Below are 21,855 nucleotides of genomic sequence, written 5' to 3' on the forward strand. Positions count from 1 at the left end.
AGGGAAGGAGCTCGAGAAGCCAATCAGTTTGCTTTGGGAGTGTGTGCATGTGTGTGTGCAGACAGGGGAAAGAGGCAGCAAGACCAACAACTTTACCTGTTTTTAAACTGACAGTTCCTTCAAATACTAATTATTTACTTGGCAGGTCTATGTTAAGATTTGTTACACTGAGAAAGTGGCTGATATGTTGAGTGGGGAAGAAGATGCTAGGCAGATAAAGTAAAACAACCTGCTAAGCAGCTACTTCAGCACCTATGTGCTGAATTTCCAAATTAATTACATATCAGATTTGAAAATGCTGTCCCTTGTAGACCCAAGCACCTAACAGACCCATGTTTTCAGGTGACAAACATCTACTCTATAAAACTCAGGGCTCTGAACTGTATCTAACTGAGCATCTAAAATGCAGAATTGCTTTGGAAAGTCTTTACCAAATGTAATTTTTCTAATTTTAATTTACTATAAATGAGGCATTTGTTTTTGGGGAGAGGATAAATGAGGTCGGGACATTTCAATAAGAAAACACAAATTAAGCAGGTCACCATATTTTGTGGGAATTGCTAAATTTAAATATGTCTAATTACAAATCACAGGCACTTTCAACAGTTGAGTTCCTGCTGCTTTCCTGGCATGAGAAACATCCTTAGTAAAAGAGAGGGCTTAATTATTCCAATCTTTTATATAATGCTTAATGATGATGTTGACTTGCATTTGGCTGATAATTCCTTACCTGAAGGCTTGAATGCAATTCTGCTTTTCTTGCCCTTGTTTACTTGTTTCAGGAAGGAATCTCTGAGCAAATGAGATGCTGTAACACGTTTACTAGGATCAGGTTCAAAACAGAGCAAAATAAAGGCCCTTGTTTCAGCAGAAAGTGTTTCTGGAATTTCAGGATGTATCTTGAACATCCCAACCTGCAAGTAAAACACAAATATTTTTACTAAACAACTACCAGACAACCATGGACCAAAACTTTCTCAGAATAATCTCACGCTCTTACTGACTCTCATGGAAAAGGAGCAATCCAGGTGCCTACAGAAAGCAGTGAAGTGACAACAAGGCTCTGATCCTGTTACTGTAAACATGGTGTGAATGGCCATGTGGCGTTGCACAAATGTCAAGTTATGCATGTATCTATCAAACCATCTACCCTCAGGCAATCTTGGGATCTGGACATTAGTTTCAAATGCTGCTTCACCTATCAGCCACAAATCCCTTCAGCTATTGTATATGGTTTCCATCACTCCTGCCCAGTACTGTCCTCCTCCATTGCTGACTCCTCCAGTACATTTGTGCCCAGGAACAGGAATAACTTCCTCCTCCAGCACTGACTGCCTGGGGCTTGCACCTGTTCTGCTTCTGCCACTGCCAAATTTCTGTGTATGAACACTCACAATGACCTTGCCAGACCTTGTCACCACCCCTGGCACTCAGGCCAGATGTCTTCCCTAGCCTTCCTGTGTTATTTAAATGAAAATCACATGATGCCCAAAGGTTTGACAAGATTCCTCCACATTCTTTTTTTAAGTAACAAAAAATGTGCTTCTATGGGTTGCTCCCTAGTGATTTTTCTAGCTTCTTGACTGCCACCTTATTCTCCAATTCCAATCTGGCATGAATGTTGTGAAGCCAGAGTTGTGTAACATGTGCACCTTGTGGCCTGTATCTGGCAAGATTCTGGCTTGTATTCTCAGTATCTTTATAGAAAATAGGCTCTGGAGAACAAGCAGAAAGACAGTGGCCACACGGGAGATAGTCATCCAGCATTTAAACAAGTGACAGCTGCTTGCTAAAATGAAGAGTTGTTTAAATAATCTCATTATCCAGCTGCATTAACACACTGTGGCACCATTAGGCACTCACAATGGTGGTTCAGCTTCAATGCAAGCTGAAGTAAAAAATGCTGAGCAGTCATGCTTCTGCTCAAATGACAGTGAAGAGTATAAAATGCTAATAAGGCATGAATCCCTTCCAAACCATGAGTCTAAGCACATTCAAAACTCAGTATTTCCTGCATGTAACACTTTTAATACTTGCAACTTGCTAATTAAATGGATACATTTAATAAAGAAACATAATAAATCAATAAATTGATATTTGTATCCTGCCAGCAGGATGTAACATCTATACAATTACCTTGTCTGATGGAGCATCTTTGTCTGATTTGGTAATTCCCATGCATATTTTGGACAGGGCTTTATGAAGAGGGTACACAACCTCACCACTTCAAAATGTCAGCCTGGCAAGCTGTTTGCATCGAAGCTGAGAGAGGAGACAGCCACCTGCTTGCTGTGCTGAGACAGCTGCTTTTGACATGCCCGTCCCAGTGGCCAGCCCGCTCCTCCTTGTGCCCTCTGGGGACAGGCTCACACAGCCACTTCAGCTGGGGCCCTGTCACAAGCAGAGAGCACTGTGGTGCCAACTTACACCCTTACACACCAAACAAAACCCAAGACAGCCCAAACGAGGACGAGGAAATCTGACTGCATGGCTCTAATCTTACCTTTATCTCTGTGGTTCAAGGAGAGTTGTTGCAAGCATCCTGAAACTCTGTGGCAACATTAGTTTACTTTATCTCCATTCAGCGTCATTTGTCTGCACTCCTTCCATGCAGATGCACATTCTGTGCTCATAGATTACATCAGACCGGGTACTCTCAGCCAGGCATTAATTCCAGTTCTGTTTCCTCTAGACCCCTTTTCTCTACTTTGTCCAACTCGGGTCTCTTGCAATTACTGTACTGCATTTACTATACTGACTGCACATCAGGCTCAGATCTTCCCTTCACACGTACACCCTCTGTCATGCATGGTGCAGGTGAGGACCTCCAGAGTTTGATATCCTAAGTTTTCCATGACTGTTTTTACATGCCTGACCAGCTGGCCTGTTTAATTCCTGGCTTCAAACCCAGCTTCCTTTTATTACACAGCAAAAAGAAACTACAGTTTGCAATTTATGGTGCCCAGCAAAAAGCAGTAATAAGCAGGTTCCAGAAGAGCCCAGAAACGGAAAACAAAACCAAATGCTTGACTGGCACATGAACACAGTCTACAATAGCCATGCAAAAATCTCTGCCACGTCCTTGAAGCAAGAAGGAAAATTATTTCATTTTTAAAAATGCCAATTCTGAGGTTTCACAAAACATTTCTTCTGTGGCCTGGAGATGCTTATGGGCAGGACGTAGAGACATGCACAATCCTGCCAGAGCGCACCGCATGAGCCTGTGCAGAGCTCATCAAGCACCCAGAACTGAACCAGCACTTCCTGACAGTTCAATAAACTGTGCTGAAAAACATGACATGTAACTCACTGAACAGTTCAACTACGTGCCAGATATATAAGATGAAAAGGCATCTGCCGACAGAACATCTGACATTTACAGCAATGTTGAAAGAAGTCTCTTTCCATGGCTCCCTCAGGAAAGCTTTAGTGAACCCAAGCACGTTCACCCAGGCAGCTTCTTTTGTGGAGCATGTCACAAATGAACAGCACCAAGGTGACATATTACACGGCTAAAATAACTACATCAAACCCCATAACCACTCCTGTCTTTGCCTTTAAGCTGTGGTGCGTGGGACAACCCACAGGCCCAGCATGGCACACGGTGTTACATGCCATTCTGAACTGCAGCCCAGCTCACTATACTGATGGGTAAAGATCTGATTTTGTTACTGTGGTTCCAGTAGTAATTATACTAATGCTCACACAGTGACTTTCAACACCATACACAACAAATTTAACAATATTGATAAATTTAAGCAGTTTGCTGGGTTATGGATGTGGTATTTTCTCCATCATAAGAATAAGGATGCTAAAAGTTAAGTGAAAACTTAAGCACATTACTATAGGTCTATTGTAAGCCAGTGGAAGAACCAAAACTTTCCAGTCTGCATATTTGACATATTATCACATCATAGGTTTTACTCTACTGTTAATTTTAGGAGTTAGAACAAGGAATTTTTTTTTCAAATACATTTAATAACAAAACTACCCAAAGCATTATCCTCCCAAGTGTTAATTTGTGCATTTGAAAATGGATACACTGAAAGAAATAAAAGTATTAGAGACAACAGCTTATCGAGGGAGTAGCTTTGATACAAAGGAGTTAGGATGTAAAATACAGAGTATTTCAGAGTATTTCACTCCTTCATTATATACCAGAGATCCTGGAAAGTTAGCCTCTCGCTCCCCTTCCACCATTGCTTCCTACCACGTTGCAGAAACTAGGCCTTTGACAGACAAGGCAAACAGATCCTCTGGGAGGGAGGCTTATTAAAAAACAAACAAACAAAAACGACTTAAAGGAGCAGAAACAACTTGGTTGTCATCATTGGAGAGACTGGTTGCCAAGAAGGAAATCATACACCAAGAGCAGGAGATGATAGAAGAGGGTAGAGAATATTAATTTTCATAAGTCTTCAGTAACTTTCAGGTTGCTGCTCTGAGTCATGACCTATTTCCAGCACTAAAATAAATTATTACCTGCTGGAGCAATATAGCTTAGAGCAAAGAAGGCTCATTCAGTGAGAATGAAGGACATAGGCCAGACTGTGGCTTCATGCAAAATAACCCATGTAACAAAAAGTTACTACCAATTAAATGAATATTTAAAAATAACTATTTGAAAATTCATAAACTTTATAGCAAAAAAAGCTGTGCTTACTTTAAACATTGCTGCTTGAGGCTCCCCTAGTTCATGAAATGGGGGTTTCCCTGTTGCCATTTCAATAATGGTACAACCTAGTGACCAGATGTCAGCTGGTGCCCCATAACCTCGTGGTCCTTTATCAATTATTTCTGGAGCCATATACTGCAAGGTTCCTAGTCAGGACAAAAAGAATAGTCAAGGCTTATAGTCTTCATTGTTGTTAAAGAGAATTAACACACCACTAAGCAACCTACAAATTGTCTGTATAACCAAGATACTGGATTTCCAAAATAAGCACTGAAAAATAGACAGAAACTTATGTTTTAACGTCTTTTCTATAAGCTTTTTTCCCTCTTCATAATATGAAGCTTCAAACTGCCAAAAGTATATTCACCACATAATCCAAAGGCTTCTTCAGAATCTAAAATTCTATCAATTTTTGCAGACACTAAATTGTAAAGATTATGCTTGTAAGATGATGAAAACCTGCAAAGTGGCAGGTAGTCTTCATGAGAGTAATTTTTCATACCCTTACCCCTATAATGAGAACACTAATGGCAAGGAATTTCAGAAATAACTTTCTGAAAAGCTATTTTTGCAAATAGAAGAGGAGAAAGTTTTTTGTTGTGTTTTTTTTGTTGTTGTTTGTTTTGTTTTTAATCAGAAGTTTTACACAAAAACTATCAAGGTTATAATCAAAGTAAATCAATCACATGATGAACAGAAAAATAAGAGAAGCCATCATAAACTGCACTTCCAGAAAGTCTTTTGGATGTGCTTGGCATTTCTGACATCCAAGGTTACAAAAAAAAAATAAATACTCTGCCTAAGCCTATAGTTGGTTGTTAACAGGTGAACTTGAATGTCTCTAAAGTTTGCTGGTAGACAATTTGACTGTAATACCAGTTATGGTACTGATAAGCAAAACCAAAAGTAAAAATGAAATAAAAGACAGTCAGATTTGGATTCACTGATATTCAATTGTTTATTAACACAGTTAACGTGAGGTCTTTACTGGAAGACATCCCCCACCAGCAATGGAAAACTATAGATTTTCTGAGTGTCTCAAACACTACAGTATTTTCTCCACATGAATTCCTACCAACTCTGTTATGACAACTTTGAATTGTTTTTCTTCTTAAGAATGCAGTAAAGTTACATTGTGGTAAATCTGTGAACCATTAAGTAAAGGACATCTGATGAGGATCAAAGGGATTGGATATTATTATTTTCATTAAATATGACTGCCATAGAGCAAAAGTTCAAGCTACAGCTTTGCCCTCAGGCTGCGTGTCTTGAATGGAGGAATCTAACAGTAAAACCACTAAAAGTTTGACTCTTGAATCATGTGATTGTATTAAATCATGTCCAAAATCTGCAGAGTTTAGGTACTGAATTAAGGAACAAATTTCAAAGGGGCCTCTAAGTCCCTCTGGGCTATAGCTACCAGCTTACTGATTTTAAATCCAAAACGAGATCTTAAGTAACATATTTATTCTCATGATAAATTACATCTCTGAGGCACAAGCAGGACAGCAAAAGTGCAACAGAGCAAAGAAGAAAGGCACAATTAAATATTTACCTCCTTTTATTGCAGTACACTGATTTTTTTTCTTTTCAGATACTATTTCTCTGTGTATCACCTCCAATAACAATTAGTTGCTAAAAATCCTCTATGGAGTATGTAGAACACAGTCAAAAACTGAGTGACCTTCCCCTATGATCTGTTCCAGCCATAACAGCGATCAGCCTTGATAGCGACTTTCTGGGACAAAACCAAATTTTGGACTACCAGTTTGAGTAGCTGCCAAAGGGTCATCTCCCATGACTTCATTTTTACCTTCCTGAACTGCTTTACTTACTAAAGATTCCACAGCAAGCTGTAGAAATGAGAAGCACAGCACAGCTTCTGCACAACAGATGCATCATCACACCCTTTGGGAGTGCATCTCTCTCCCATGGGGCGTGACTGCATCGAACCAGTCTAACAAAAATATGCTTTTCCAGATACCACATGAGACCTGTAAGCATTTGAGAATTGTTCATCCAATGCATAAACATTATGATCAATGAAAAAAAATCTCTGTTGAATAATTTGTTTAGAAAAACAGTGCACCTGCCTAAAGGAATGCTTCAGCCTTTAACCAGCTCTGCTCAGACTCACAGTCATTGACGTATTTGTCTGTTGCAGCACCTATAAACTGAAGAGAGCTTCTTGTAGCTCTTCAATCTAAACAAAACATTCAAGTGCTCCATTTATGATGCCAAACTGGACAAATATCTATTTTTTTCTTCTCTGTAGAGGACTCCTAACTTAATTTGTTTCTATCTAAAATCTTTAAAGCTATTTGAAACAGATTTGTTTCAAATGCCTGCACCTGATGAGACAGCAATCTCATGAGATATTGATGCAGACATCATACGCTGTATATGGATAATGATCTAATACAGCTCCACTTTCCAATTCATGAGCTTTGCTAAGAATGAGTTTTAAAAAGCTTAGAAAGCTAAGTTATTGTAGAACATTAAATTTTTTGTTTTATTGGCTTCCTTTGTAAGGAAGCTGGATGAATTGCAGACTCACCACCAGACAGGTAATTGGAAGCCCTCATTATCACTTAAATGGATGTTGGTGCCTTCTCCCTTATGTACACACAACTGTTACTGTGGCTGTGAACCATTTACTTAAACTGCCAGTATGAGGCCTGTATGATCTGTGATAGCAGCCTATGCACGTGACCATATAACAAGTGAAAATGTCATGTTACCTATAGCTCCACTATCAAGAACTGTATGTGGAGAAAGATAAAAGAATTGGGTAATGGTATGACCATATATTCATTTTTGAATGTGGAATTTCAGCTGTTACTCAGCAAATTTTTTTTCCCTGAATATTGCTGATTTTTACTACCCCATTATACATGAAAACTTTTCTGTAACATGCCAGTCTACCATTTTCATGTAAACTGTTCTTTTTTACTGCTGATAACACCAAGTTAGTCAGCTGTCTGGGTTTTATAATTAATGTCTCAAAACTGAAAGTATTTCTAGGTTTGTGTTTGCTTTTCTGCACTTTCAGACATACTTCAAGAAAGTGTGCATGCCTGAGTTGCTAATATCAAGGTTATTTAATCAAAGAGTTGCTGTACTCAAGTGTTTCCAGATGTAATTTCAACAAATCAATTGCTACTTAATGAAAAACACATAGAAAAAACATAAGGGAAAAAAAAAAAAAGACAAAAGATCGTGTTTTCACCTCAAGTCCAAAGAATCTCTTGGCTCTAACTCTATATCTATCATCAAAACCCTTATAAGCTCTGCAAAATTAGTCTTACCTGTAAATGTTTCAGTGCATGGATTGATTCCTGCCAGCCGTTTGGATGTACCAAAATCAGATATCTTTACCACACCACTATAGGTGTTCACCAAAACATTATCCCCCTGTGTTTGGATGAGAGAGAGAGAGAGGGAGCAGGTAGGGTAGACAGATGAGTACAGATCCCAAATCTCAATCTGAGCATTCCTTCAAGTTAGCAGTTATCTTTGTAATATACTTTTCTACAAAGGAATTTTCCAGGAGCACCACAGAGAAGAGTTTATTTTATTCTTTCCTTTTGTGTTAAGCTTCCATGAAATCCTATTACAAATTCTACTTTATATTAGAGTAAAACTAACAGAAGAAAGATAAAAGCAAAGACACATTAGACAAAAATTTACCTTTATATCTCTGTGTACAATCTGGTTCTCGTGGAGATACTTAAGGCCTTCCAGAATCTGCTTGGTGTAAAATTTAATTGTAGGTTCTTTCATCGGGCCCCACTTAGATCTTAGGAGAGCTGAGAGGCTGCCTACAAGAGTTAAGAAGGAAGTGTATCAAGATGGCAAAATCCACAAATTAACACAAAACATTTAAGTCTGGATAAAGTCTTCACTCAATATCCTAATACAAGAGAAATGCAGTACCTATAATGAAGCCAAAATCTTCCTAGATCCCTTAAAGCAAGTGACTTGCTGCTGCCCTTGATGTTATTTCTTTCTTGTCAGCTCAGCTTCCACCTCTGTGACAGCAATAAATGTTACGACAGGGCTGGATGCATCTGCCTCACTTCAGTCTCACAACTGTTGAGACTAGGACTAGTAACCATTCAGCCTCTAATGAAATGAAGACTAAAGGTAACACTGTGTGATGTTTTACATTCATGAACCCCATGCATGGGCAGAGAAGCTGATTTACTTGAGGTGGGAGGGGAGAAGAAAAAAGGAAAGAGTTTTTTGCAAATATGGGATCAACTTCTGGAAATATTCAGAGACAGAGGAAAAAAGCTCCCGAAATAAACTAAATATTGGATATTCAGAGTAGGAGACAGATCAATCACACTTCCCCGACTTGTAATAAATCTAATCCTTTTTAAAATAACACAAATATTTGTATCATGAAGCAACGTAAAAACAGTTTTCCTTTGTTTGCTCACAATAAATTAAGTGTGGTGGGTGTACTTAATGCCAAACAAATTCAGCTAAAGGGATTTCCAGTCCACACCAATATCTTTCCTAAATTAAGTTTCCTCATAAAATCCTTCATAATCTGAACAGTTGGTGTTCCTTTTTAAGACTGCAGAGCTTGAAATATCTGAATTGGTTCAGTAAGAGCTTGACATTATTAAGTAATGTCAGTACACACGACCGTGCATATAGGAACAGGAAAAAAAAGGTATGCAAAGAACATCAGCAAGTTGCAAGGCTAACTGTTGGTATAAACTCATCATTAGGAAAAAAGACAGATGGAGAAGGGAGGGAGGGAGGAAGGCAGGCAGGAAGGAAGGCAGGAAGGCAGGCAGGAAGGAAGGCAGGAAGGCAGGCAGGAAGGCAGGCAGGAAGGAAGGCAGGCAGGCAGGCAGGCAGGCAGGCAGGCAGGCAGGAAGGAAGGAAGACTTCCCTATGCCCCAGATGTATTTAATCACACTTTGGATGTCTGTCCAGACCTTTCCAAGAAAACCTGATTTCTTTCCTGTCTTCTGAAGAGCAAACAGCAAAAGGGAGCTACAAATGTAACCTAGGGAGGATTTAATCACATCTTAAATTGTAGAGAAGGCTAGAAGAGCAAAACTGGGCATTATGGGCAAGGGAAGCAAACAACTTTATCTTTAATCTACCGAGGAAGTAGCAGTGCCTTGTATATAGCAATTAAAAAATAATACTTAATTGCTCAATCAGTGTTACTGCTCAACAGACACTTACCCTAAACACTCCAGACATTGTTCAGATGCTCATGCTAAATGGACTATACCACTCTTAACTCCACTAGTGTTTGACACCAAATACTTCTAATGACTTTTGTCTAGGTTTATAGTTATTACAGAAAGGAGAGAGGGTACTGGGACCTGTACACTTCAAATCTATTTTTACATGATTCTGATGCCACCGGTAGGTGATGTTTCAACAGAAAAGCCACATACAATGCACAAACATTTAAGTGCACATCTGTTGGGTTTCACTGAGTTCAGAGTCCTAACTGCTTTTGATTCCTTTGAGAGACTAAGCTCAGAATGATACAAACCTCCTGGCACTTGCTCCATAAAAATCTTAATGTATCCATCTTCTGAAACAGATCCAAGATACTGGACAATGTTCCGATGCTTTAAATATTTATGCAGCGCTATCTCTTCATGAAGAGGTTGAGAATACCTATTAAACAAACAAACAAAATAATCTATTATTATGCATCTCATCACGCAGGAAAAGGTTCTAGGCCATACTTATATGCTAGTTTGCAAACAGAATGGATTTTAGGGATGCTGATCCAATTCTCCACAAACATCTTGTCCATGACCCTTAACATGCAGTGCGACTGGCTGACTACTCAGAAAAAGTACAGAGTGGTGGAGGTGGAGTACAGGTGCAGAGGTGGATCTCAGAGGAAACCTGAAGGAGAAACATGCCCTGAAAGATTTCATACATGCTTTTCTTCTGTATCTTTACATAGTACTGTCTTTGGCTCTGAGAATCTTTTTATGCATTTCCCCCTCCCCAAAAGGATACAACAGCAATTTAAAACCCAAAATGTCTTGCTCTAGAATTTATTATATACGTATAGATTATTGTAGAACATAGAATGTCTTGGGTTGGAAGGGACCTCTAAAGGTCATCTAGTTCAACCCCCCCTACCATAAGCAGGGACATCCCCAACTAGAACAGATTGCTCAGAGCCCCATCAAGCCTGACCTTAAGAGTTTCCAGGGATGGTTCCTCCACCAGACAACCCATTCCAGTGATCCACCACTGTATTATTTATCACATATATAATATACTTGCAAAAAAATAAAAAGCCCTTATTCTCAAAAGGGTACTGTTGAATGCTAGGCAGAAATAATAATTGAATGTTGGTATGCCAGGATTTTATAAACTAATCACACAGAAATACATGCTAGGAAAAACAAAGTTTTAAGCAAACAACTGCAGTTTCATTACAATATACACATAACAATAAAATAGGACTTACCTGCTGTCTCTTTCAGGTATTTCTTTGATGGCTATTCGGACCTGATTACTAAGGTCTCTTCCAGCATAAACTATTCCGTAAGTACCTTTCCCTAGAACTACCCTGTCACCATTCTCATCATAATCATATTCATACTGCAAGCAGAAAAGATAAAAAAAGCAGCATGGGAATTGTTATCACTAACATTTGACATCACAGAGTGCTTTAACAACAGTTACATACCATCCTGAGTGAGGACAGCACAGACCAGTTACTGCAGTACAGATGTGGTACAGCAGGTTACCCACCTGCCTGGCACATTATACCTCTTGTAAATTTCCATGTTACTTGCTTTACAAACCAATCTTCCCTAATCAGCTTTCAAATGCATTCACACCAGTAGGTTGAATTCCCTGAATAAACCAAATTCAATGAAACAGTGTTGTCAAAAGAACACATTCAGTTGTCATCTCTAAGAATTCCTGACTGAGCCTTCAGAATATGTAAATATATAGAACATAACTTACAATTTTGAAACCAATGGTTTGAACAGAATGTCACATTCTCATTCCAGTGAGTGGGCACTGTTTTCAGATCCTAAACACTCATTTTATCTTAGCCACTTTCTGACCTATTGCCCTCATTATGAGCTTTTCCAAAAGGTGAAAAAAAATTGCTCATCTTCTCCAAGGATGATTACATGTATGAAGTGGTGGTTTCCCCTGCTGCTGAAACTGTGCTGGGTCATACTGCCACCTGAGTAAGTCACTGCTGGTTCACTGACTTCAGTAAAGCTACACTAATTTATACCACCTTGTGGTCTTGCCTTATATGGTGATCTTAACACAGAGCTGCCCTACTGTAAAGGTCAGTGAAAAACCTACTAAAGAATGATCACAGAATCACCAAGGCTGGAAAAGACCTTTAAGATCATCAAGTCCAGCCTATGACCAACACCACCACCTCAGCCAGACCATGGCACTAAGTGCCACATCCAGCCTTTCCCTGAACACATCCAGGGATGGTGCCTCCACTTCCCTGGGAAATCCATTCCAATGTCTAATCACCCTCTCCATGAGGAAGTGCTTCCTAATACCCAACCTAAACCTCCCCTGGCTCAGCTTCAGGCCATGCCCTCCTGTCCTGTCACTAGCTGCCTGGGAGAAGAGCCTGACCCCACCTGACTGCAACCTCCCTTCAGGTAGTTGAAGAGAGTGATTATCTCCTCCCTGAGTCTCATCTTCTCCAGGCTGAACAACCCCATCTCCCTCAGCCTATCCCTGTAAGACTTTCCCTCTAGTCCTTTCACCAGCCTTGTTGCTCTCCTCTGGACCTGCTCCAGCACCTCAACATCCTTCTTGCAGTGAGGGGCCCAGAACTGGGCACAGGACTCAAGGTGAGGCCTCACCAGGTCTGTGTACAGGGGGAGAATCACATCCCCACTCCTGCTGGCCACACTATTCCTGACACAAGCCAGGGTTCCATTGGCCTTTTTGGCCAACTGGGCTCACTGCTGGCTCATGTTCAACTGGCTGTCAACCAGTACTCCCAAGTCCCTCCCTGCCAGGCTGTTCTCCAGCCACTCTTCCCCCAGCCTGTAGCACTGCTGGGGGTTATTGTGGCCAAAGTGCAGGACTTATCACTTGGTCTTGTTGAATTTCATGCCATTGGCCTCAGCCCATTGACCCAGCCTGTCCAGGCCCTCCAGCAGATCGACATTTCCCCCAAGCTTGGTGTCATCCTTGAACTTACTGAGGGTGGACTCAATCCCCACATCCAGGTCATCAATAAAGATGTTGAATAGAACTGGGTCCAGTACTGATCTCTGGGGGGATATACAAAAGTATATCCCAGACACAAAATAATCCTAAATTCCTTTGGAATTTGGGTTAGGCAGCACACCCCTGATTCAAATCCAAGAGGATGTTCCATATGGGAGAACTGGAGGGTATTCTCTGTATCTTCCTAGTAATTCTCAATTTAAAAAAAACAACAAACCAAACCAAACAACCAAACAAACCTTTTTACAATGGCCATAACTACTGACTTTTCTGTCAATGACCACTTTTTCTGCTTCATCCAATAAGACTCTTTCATACACAACAGAACCTTGAGATCTATTTCTTTGAAGTGTATTCCCAGTTCATATTTTAGCTTTGGTACTGCAATGTCCATGTGTCACTGACAGTCCCCCTCTTCACCTCAGCAAAGATGACAAGCTTCAGCTGCTGTATAGAAGGTGCTAAAGAAAAAATGTCTGTCGTTTATCCTAACAGCATGTTCGGCTCAGTGGAACTAAACTGGAGTTAGCAAAGCTTTAGTACAGTTTCATTTTCACGTTCCAGCACTTTATGGTTCATAACATGATCTTGTTATATGATAGACATAACTGACCCAAAACACCATATGTAAACTTCTCAGGTTCTTTGGTAGGAGCATATCCTCCTTCTAGAGCTATCAGGTGATATAAAATGGTGTAGAAAAAAGACAGAAGTCACACTGCAAAATTTAAGATTGACAGCAATCTTATCTGCAACAGACTGGTACCAAGCCAATTCTTTCATTACTGTGGAGAAACCTGTGTTCTCTAGTCTGTGCCCCATGATATATGGAAATCATTGCAATTTTAGTTCAATGCTGGTTAGTAGAGAGTCTAATAGACTTGTACACACTTAACGCCTCTTCACATTTCCCTCCTCTCTTTCCAACAGCTACAAAGATTGAATAAATCACAGTTAGTTGCAGAAAGTCTGAATATGTGATCCACTGGATGTGCAATTCAACCATTAGGGATGAGTAAAGAAGTGTTTGTAGCTGACCTTCTGTATGGAGGCAGTAGGGCAGAGTGGGATCTCTAGGATATCCCATTTGAGGTACAGCCAGTACTCAAAGTGGTAGGAACTTCTTCAATATCAATATCCAGAATCAATTACCCTGAGGTATAAAGGACTGCAAAACTCACTCTTCCAAATCCTAGACAGCTGTAGAATTAAACTGTAGTTGCTTTCAAATAATACTACAATCCCAAATGCATAACCCCTTGGAAAAACATTCTCATAATAATGCTGACTGAAATAATATTTTCTTCTGTCAATCTGTGCTCAAGGCTATTTCTTCCTCTTCCCCAAATATAAACAGTTGCTTTATTAATGCTAAGAACTTCTGTTTTCTCTGCACTTGTCAAGCCCACCATCAAGATCATACAAAGCTGTGTTTTCCATGTTGTCTCTTCTTAAATGTAAGATCCCATGATGCAGAAAGACATCAAGTGTCTTAGCTCATTTATAAGCTAAACAATTCCATCTTCCCCTTTCTGTATCTTGATTCCTGTTTTAATGTCCTGACTTAAGACAGGAAGTACAAGGTGATAATTGTGAAGACTTCAAGATGATATAGCGTAAAGATTTAAAATTAATTTCCATAGTCATTTCTTCCTACATCACTGATTCATGCAGGATTGTTTCTTGCTGTGCATTCTCAGGTGATTCTTGCAGTTCAGTTTTCAAAAGGCTCAAGCCACAGTGAGCTCACTTCCTATGAGAGACTGTTATGCATTTGAATAGAGGATGTTTTTTTGGAGATTGCCCTGTGATTAACTAAGTACATAAGTATGTCATGTAAAATCTACAGCTACAGATAAACCTATAGACTGTTTTTGCCCAGGCAGAGCCCTGATCCTAGGCCCAGGCCATGGATGCCTGTATTAAGCTGTGCTTAATAGATGTGCCTCTCTGGTCCTTCTCACCTGAGGAGAGCATCCTGCGGCCACTATACACAAACTTCAGTGCAAAAACTCCTCTCCCTACTATATGCAGTTACATTCAATGGTACAGTAAAGGATCTTCTACTTTCCTAATTCTCTTCTGAAGCTTCAGGTGCAACAAAAGGTTCACCACCCTAAAGAGCTTCTCTCAATCCTAAGTCTAAAAGAATTGCTGGAAGGAGACAGTCAGAAAGATACCCAGCTCAAACAAAGCACAGTAGGGTTTTTACACTCATTAATTGGATTCACTGAATTTGCTTGACCAACTAATAAAAGTTACAACTCATTTTTATGACTGTTTTTCACGTTAAAAATGTCAACATAAGCACAAGAAATGTCCTTAGTGCTACAAATCTAGACATTTGTTATGAGGTAGTGTGTCTTATGAAGATGTGGATTCACCTACCTGAGTTCACATAAAACGTAAATAACCCTTTCCAAGTTGCCTTTCCTCTCCTCCTCTCTGTTGTACTGACTATAAAGAAAGGCTACAGTCACTAGGTTTCCAACACGGATGTTACTGTGATCAGTCAAAAGCACAATGGATCAATCTGATCCTAAATACCTGCAAACCTCTGTGACAGAAAACATCTGTTAAATGAAATTACCTGGAGTTGTAATAATGTAGCTGATTACTATTAAAACTGAAGTATCTTCACTAAATGGCTTTTTCCAAGAATTTATTTGATATCTTTTATATCTACTTAAGACAACTAGTATCAGATGATTCTCATCTATAGATTGTTTGCAACATAAATACAAGATCAGTAACACCCTTCACTAGGGATATATGCAATTTACAGTAGTAACAGGCTCACTTTATTAAAATATGTTTTTTCAAATGAATGCAACTCTTATGTACAAATAGTTTTGTAAGAGTTCAAATTTCATTATACAATTTAAGAGTTGAAATGCTATTTATTATCTTTCTAGCATACTGATATTAAAGTGCAGGGAAGAATGAGAACAAGCTTCAGAGTTCTTGGATCTTTTATCCTTGACATACCTCCAGTGTGTCTCCATCTATTTCTCCTTCTAGTTCCAAAGTACTGCCAACTGCATCAGACAAAATTTCTTTCACCAACGCACAGAATCTAAAAAAGCAACAAATAGCATAGGATCAAAGAAAATAAATCCTTTTGGAAGGAGATTAAACAGGTTCTTCACAAGGTGGGCTTTGCTTTCAAGCTAATAAACTGACTATCATGTTCATAGGTTTCTTTCATTATTTTCTATGTCTGTATTTTTAAATGAGGAAGAACATCAAACACACACTGATAAGCCTCATTATTTAGGAAATTATTTTATGTTGTGTAACAGAACTTCCTTGTACTTCCTTGTAGTTGCATAGTAAAATCTTGGTAGAACAAACTTAAATCTTTTTGCTGTGCACCTGTATACTTTGAAGGAAAGTGCTTAGTATGGCCTTGTCTTAACAAATACAATTAAGAGTAAAAGTTGAGATACTAAAAAAATATGTATTGATTTTCAGTGGTTCAATTCAGTAGTGCTAAGTTTGAAACTTCCTATTGGGTGGTTCTCCTTTTGGATAGGGAGGAGTATGTTATTCCTTTACTTTTAATTTAAATGATCCTGTGGACTTCAGTTGCAACTGTGATTACTCAATATTTCAGAAAACTAGATTTTGTGGTTTCCAGAAAGCCAAGAAAACAAATCTAGTAACCGTTTTGAAGAACAGATGTTTGATTAATTTCTTCTGGTTTTCTGGGTTGGAGATCCTTAAGTATAAGACCATGGTTTCCTGTAGTCACTCAGGCCTGAGCCACTCACTTTTTTCCAAATTGCATAACAAAAAGTTAACCATTATTAAAAATTATTATAAAATATTCTCATCTCTTTCACTGACTAACAGACACACCTCTGGAACAGTAAGTATCCTGTTGTGCACTGAACAAGGCATAATAAATATGACCATTTTTCATAACACAAATTGCCATGTCAAATTAAGGCTGAGCAGGTAACATTATTTTTGTTTTTTTCTATATTTTACACACTGCATTCTGCAGACCTAGCAATTTTTTTTAACCTGAGTTTATTCCACATAATACATAAATAGTAATAATTGCAAGAAAAAGAAATATACCATCCAACTCCAAGTATTAAGTGTATTAAAAATAATTCTTACTTCATTTATAAGGTTTATATGCCAAATATCAATCCCCAGAAAAAAACCTGGTCTGTAAAGATCCAGGTCGGGAACTGAGTTAGCATTCTTACTATTTAAAGACAACGTATCATCAGGAAGTATTTGAATATAGGTGCACACATTAAAAGATACCTGTGACACACTACAAACTAGAAATTCTTATATCTAGTGATTCTAACTTATATCAAACTCAACAGGTACATAAGGAAATCTAAACCAATATGGTACCTCACATGGCATGGCAAAAACAAAGAAAAAGAAGAAAATAGTTAAGAATTAGAACAAGCTACTTAAAGCTTTTCTTAGACCTAGTGACTTGTAGGTAAACTGACCAGAACCAACCAACAAGGAGATTGCTCTCATCACCTGAAGAACACTGCATTTAGCTCATTGCTTTCTCATCAAGAAAAAAGGAAGGGAAGAAATAAAGAAATATTTTCTCAAACAAAAATGTCAGCTTTAAATCTTCCCTAAATCACTCTATTTGAGACCTAGATCTCAAATGCAACCCCTCCCCCCCCCAAATGAACTCACCTACTGCATTGGTTTTCTGTAGAAAAGTAGATCTGAAAGTCATCAGAGTTGTCATGGACATAAAGAAAACAACATCGTTCATCAAATTTGGAAATGCTGTGAAATTCATATTAAGAAAATATTATTTGGGATGTAACTATTAGAAGAAATAGAGCAAGAAGGAATTCATTTTTCTGAATTACAAACACTTTTATCTATATATAATATAGCAATATATATATAATATAGTTATTACCTCAGAGAAATATTACCTCAGTATGCATTTATATTAATTTTCCTTACAACTAGAAGCTTTGTGTTTATTCATATATTCAATAATATTATTTCCAGCTTGCTAAATTATTAAACTACTGCTTAATCTGATAAAATACATAATTATCTGGGGAATTCCTGATTGGACATCAAGAAGAAAATGTGAACAGTCAGACTTTGGAATACTCTCCCCAGAGAAGTCATGGGTTCCCCAATACTGGACACTTAAGACACAGCTGGTCCTGGGCCAACTCATCTAAACTGTGTTCCTACCTAGAAAGGTTGGATCAGATGATCCTCGAGGTCCCTTCCAACCTGGCATTCTATTATATGACTATGATACCTGAACTGTTTAGAGAGTTGTTTGTTGTTTGCTTCCCCTTCCACTTTTATGCTGTTCTGCCAAGATTTCTCAGTATGATTACACCTCTATGGAAAATTAATTGCTTAGACACTAGTTTAGCTATCAGGAAAACCTTCCTTTTAATCTTGACAAGTAATTCTGCTTCTTGAATTTCCATTACTCGTACAGTAAAACTGTAGAAAATACCTACAGTGTAGCAGACCTGTCACTGTATATAATTTTTATGGCCTTTATAGTGATAAACAGGTTTTGGGATGACCAATATTTACTCTAAACTGCAGCGATAATTCTGACAAAGTGATTATTTATTGCATATTGTGCCTTGCCACTGTAATACACATCCCATCTAAATGCACTGAAGCAAAAAGTGAAGAGACCATAAACTAGCATCATTAGGAAAGTAAACCTAGGAATCAATCTCTTACAATTCCAAACACTCGTGCTTTAGTATTATTCTACATAAATGCCAAGTTGTTACTCTTGTTAGGGTACTGTCATTATTTTTGTGCCTTAAATTAAAAAAAAATTGATTATATAATTGCCTTATCTGTTTAATCAAACTCTCAGGTTTTGCTTCGCCTCTCTTGAGCCAGTTAGTTAAAATACATGACAGTAGACTATAATAAAGTTGCAGAATGTTGCAAGACCACCTTGCTGCAGCATCATTAAGGGCTACATGGACAAATGTTCCAAAAACTTAGAAATTTGCCAAGAGATTATTTTTTTTTCCCCAACAAATAAAGTGAAAAAACACTATGCCAATCTGCAGCTTGGTTCTGGCATAGCAGTTTCTGGTGTAGCAAAGTCGATTAACCTGACATGAGAACCAAGAAACAAAGGGCAAATTTGCCTGTCTTCCAAGGGCAAATAGGATAGAGAAGACACTATCGAAATAAAAGCATTGTAGGATGAACAGTGTAATCCATGTGCTATATAAGCTGAACTGGTTAGTATAAACACAATTTAAGGAGTTTGACAGAGTTTAAGTTGACTGCAACCACTAATATTTTTTTACTAAAACTAATTCAACTGCAAAAGCATATCAACTGTAAGTTTTCACATACAAAGCAAACATTTAGTTACACCAAGTTTAAAAAGATTGCCTCTTTGAGCTTTGTAATTCCCAGCAGTGATTAAGAATTGAAGCAAATTAATTGCTTGCTTCTATCTAATTAAAAGCTATCCACCTCAAACATTAATTCCTGTGCAATGTGTTGACTGAAAGTAATTAATGTTTCAGAAATGTTATGCTGAGTCAGTTCCACCCACTTCAGTGATTACAAACTTCACATCCACTCACGTTGCACTGAAGTAGTAAAATAATACTAAATTGAATTAATTTAAATCAAAAGATGCTTCTTTTAGAAGAAGATTCTACCATAATTTCAGTATTTATGTCAAAGTCCACAACTGCAGGCTTTCATAGCAATCACCACTCACCTTTTTCAGAGAAATATTTTTTCCCTAAGCTTATCTTGTTAATAAAAGTTCAGAGAAGACAAACTTGGAACCTAAAAATTAGATGCTTATGGTCAAAACCAAAGCCCAGAAACCCCCTGCTTTGAGAACTACAGAGGTCACTATGTATCTGAATTTATGCTTGCACCAGAATCAGAAAGTTTTTCAAGCACTTGAGCTTCTGCACTCACACAAGTGGCCCCAGCCATTTATGTCCCTGGAAAGACAGGATCCACCAAAGCAGGGACTCATGAACTCAGAGAGAAGGCAAAAACCCACCTCATGTTCCCTGTGCTTACTCTGTTACTTAGCTACAGCCTGCATAACACAGGCAGAGAGCAAGAATGCCACGGACACACTGCTGGGCTGAACAGACGGGTTTAATTTTGTTTTCTCTCCTGGTGCTCTATCGCTCACCTTTCTGGCAGCCAGTGGCCCAACTAAAGAGATATAAATTAGATTCTAAATGTAGTCATGTATTTTGCAGTTGTTAATTCCAAATAATCCCAAATTTTATTTTTTTTTACTCTCTCTTCCTTTATGGAAGGAAGCAAGAAGAACCAAGGGCTCTTCTTTCCTCCTGCCCTCTACGTTTTTAAATACAGAGACAGCAATAACTTCACTGAAAAAAAAAAAAAAAAGCAGGTACACAACTGAAAAACAGGAAGTTTACCATAGAACACACATATTCACACCCCCCCACCTTAGATGAGTGACTATGCATGGAAAGGTAAACTCTTCTGTGTTGACATTTCAAGGCAGGTTGGACAGAACAAGCCAGTGCAAAGCAGAAATTTAAGGCAGAACCCAGACTTCTCATTTAACTGAAATATAAAATAAAAACAAAAAAAACACTTAACCATTTTCAGACATACTGACCTTATTCCCCTAATGGAAGAAGCTGTAAAATTCCATTCATGAATCTGTTTCTGTAAAGAACAAAGAGCTGTAAACAACCACAGTTTAACCATGACTTACTACTGAAAACAAAGTCATGGAATGGTAAGCAAAATAAAGTTTTCCCAACGTGTTTCTTTTCCTTTCTTTCTGCTCAAATTCCAAATAAACTTGATGTATAGGTGAAGAAAGGCCATATATCTCTATTTTACTCACTTGAGGAAAAGATCATATAAATGGCACAGGGTGCAAATAAAGGTCACGTTTCCTCATGTAAAATTAAATGTGAAGAATAAACCTTGAAGTAAAATTTACCGAACATTAAGGTTTTACTCAATACATCAATATTTCATATTAAAGATGGAGCAGACTATGCCCTACTCTTATCAAGGCTTGAAGGGAAAGTAAATTTCACACATCTTCCTAAGAGGTTCTGAGCCAACAGCTTTGGCCTAGGCAGCACACTGAAGGCAGAACAGAGGAAGGACAGGCTGTGCCTAGAAACTTAGCTCTCCATGAATCTTAAGCTAATACCTGGATCTTATTTAGCACTGCCAGATATGCAGCAAGAATTGGTTACATAAAGAAAAGTTGTGTCAGACACTTCCACTCCAAGTAGTGAAGCAGAACCATGTATTGGAAATGAAGTTCATAGATCCAGGTAATTGTGTGGTCTTCTCTTGCTCTACTGTGCTTCTTTTCCACACTTTGCCTCTCTCCATTTTTAGTTACCTGTATCGGTCTGATATTTAGAAGGGGTGGGGAATGACATTCCGGATTTCAATGTGAAACTGAAATTATTTCTCACTTTTAAGAGATTAGACTGCCTATAACTGTGTCTACTCCTTTCCTGATCTCCTGTGCCTTACCCAGTAATACAAGGTACCAAATATTTTATCTCTTGACATTTATTTGTCACAAGCTGCCCTTTTTTCTAGTTTCAAATCTTAACAAAAAATCTCTACTTTCAAATTCTAAAATTTCTACAACATTAAATGCAGTACTAGGCTTTATCTTTACTTTTTATCTTGATTTGAGCTGTAACTTAATAAACACCACAAAATTCTAACGATAAATATTATGAAAAATAACCCAGGCACTTCTAAGACATAGTCAAAACAAGTGAAATCTGAACTTGAGATAAAATCATTGTTTTAATCATAGTCCCTCCTTTTACTTTCTCTGTAAGAAGTCAACTTTCACATCCGCACATAAGAGATACTGAGGATTGCTTCACAGAAATGTAGCAAACCTTAAATGATTGCAAAGTGCTCCAAAACCTACATGTGAAAAA

The 21,855-nt window shown here is 38.3% G+C and overlaps 1 protein-coding gene across 1 annotated transcript in view; it reads right to left on the reverse strand.

The window, feature by feature from the left end:
- The window catches only part of MAP3K15 (mitogen-activated protein kinase kinase kinase 15), a 60,313-nt gene that overhangs the window by 9,653 nt on the left and 28,805 nt on the right, over positions 1 to 21,855 (reverse strand). The window contains exons 12-20 of the mRNA XM_009997252.1: positions 20,544 to 20,593; positions 17,591 to 17,686; positions 15,896 to 15,983; positions 11,148 to 11,281; positions 10,206 to 10,333; positions 8,366 to 8,496; positions 7,984 to 8,089; positions 4,664 to 4,821; positions 731 to 914 (exon numbers count right to left, since the gene is read on the reverse strand). Of these exons, the coding sequence (XP_009995554.1) occupies positions 731 to 914; positions 4,664 to 4,821; positions 7,984 to 8,089; positions 8,366 to 8,496; positions 10,206 to 10,333; positions 11,148 to 11,281; positions 15,896 to 15,983; positions 17,591 to 17,686; positions 20,544 to 20,593 (1,075 nt within the window). The remainder of the gene's footprint in view (positions 1 to 730; positions 915 to 4,663; positions 4,822 to 7,983; positions 8,090 to 8,365; positions 8,497 to 10,205; positions 10,334 to 11,147; positions 11,282 to 15,895; positions 15,984 to 17,590; positions 17,687 to 20,543; positions 20,594 to 21,855) is intronic.

Source organism: Chaetura pelagica, unplaced genomic scaffold (assembly GCF_000747805.2).
Source record: "Chaetura pelagica isolate M959 unplaced genomic scaffold, ChaPel_1.0 scaffold80, whole genome shotgun sequence".
Classification (NCBI taxonomy): Eukaryota; Metazoa; Chordata; class Aves; order Apodiformes; family Apodidae; genus Chaetura; species Chaetura pelagica.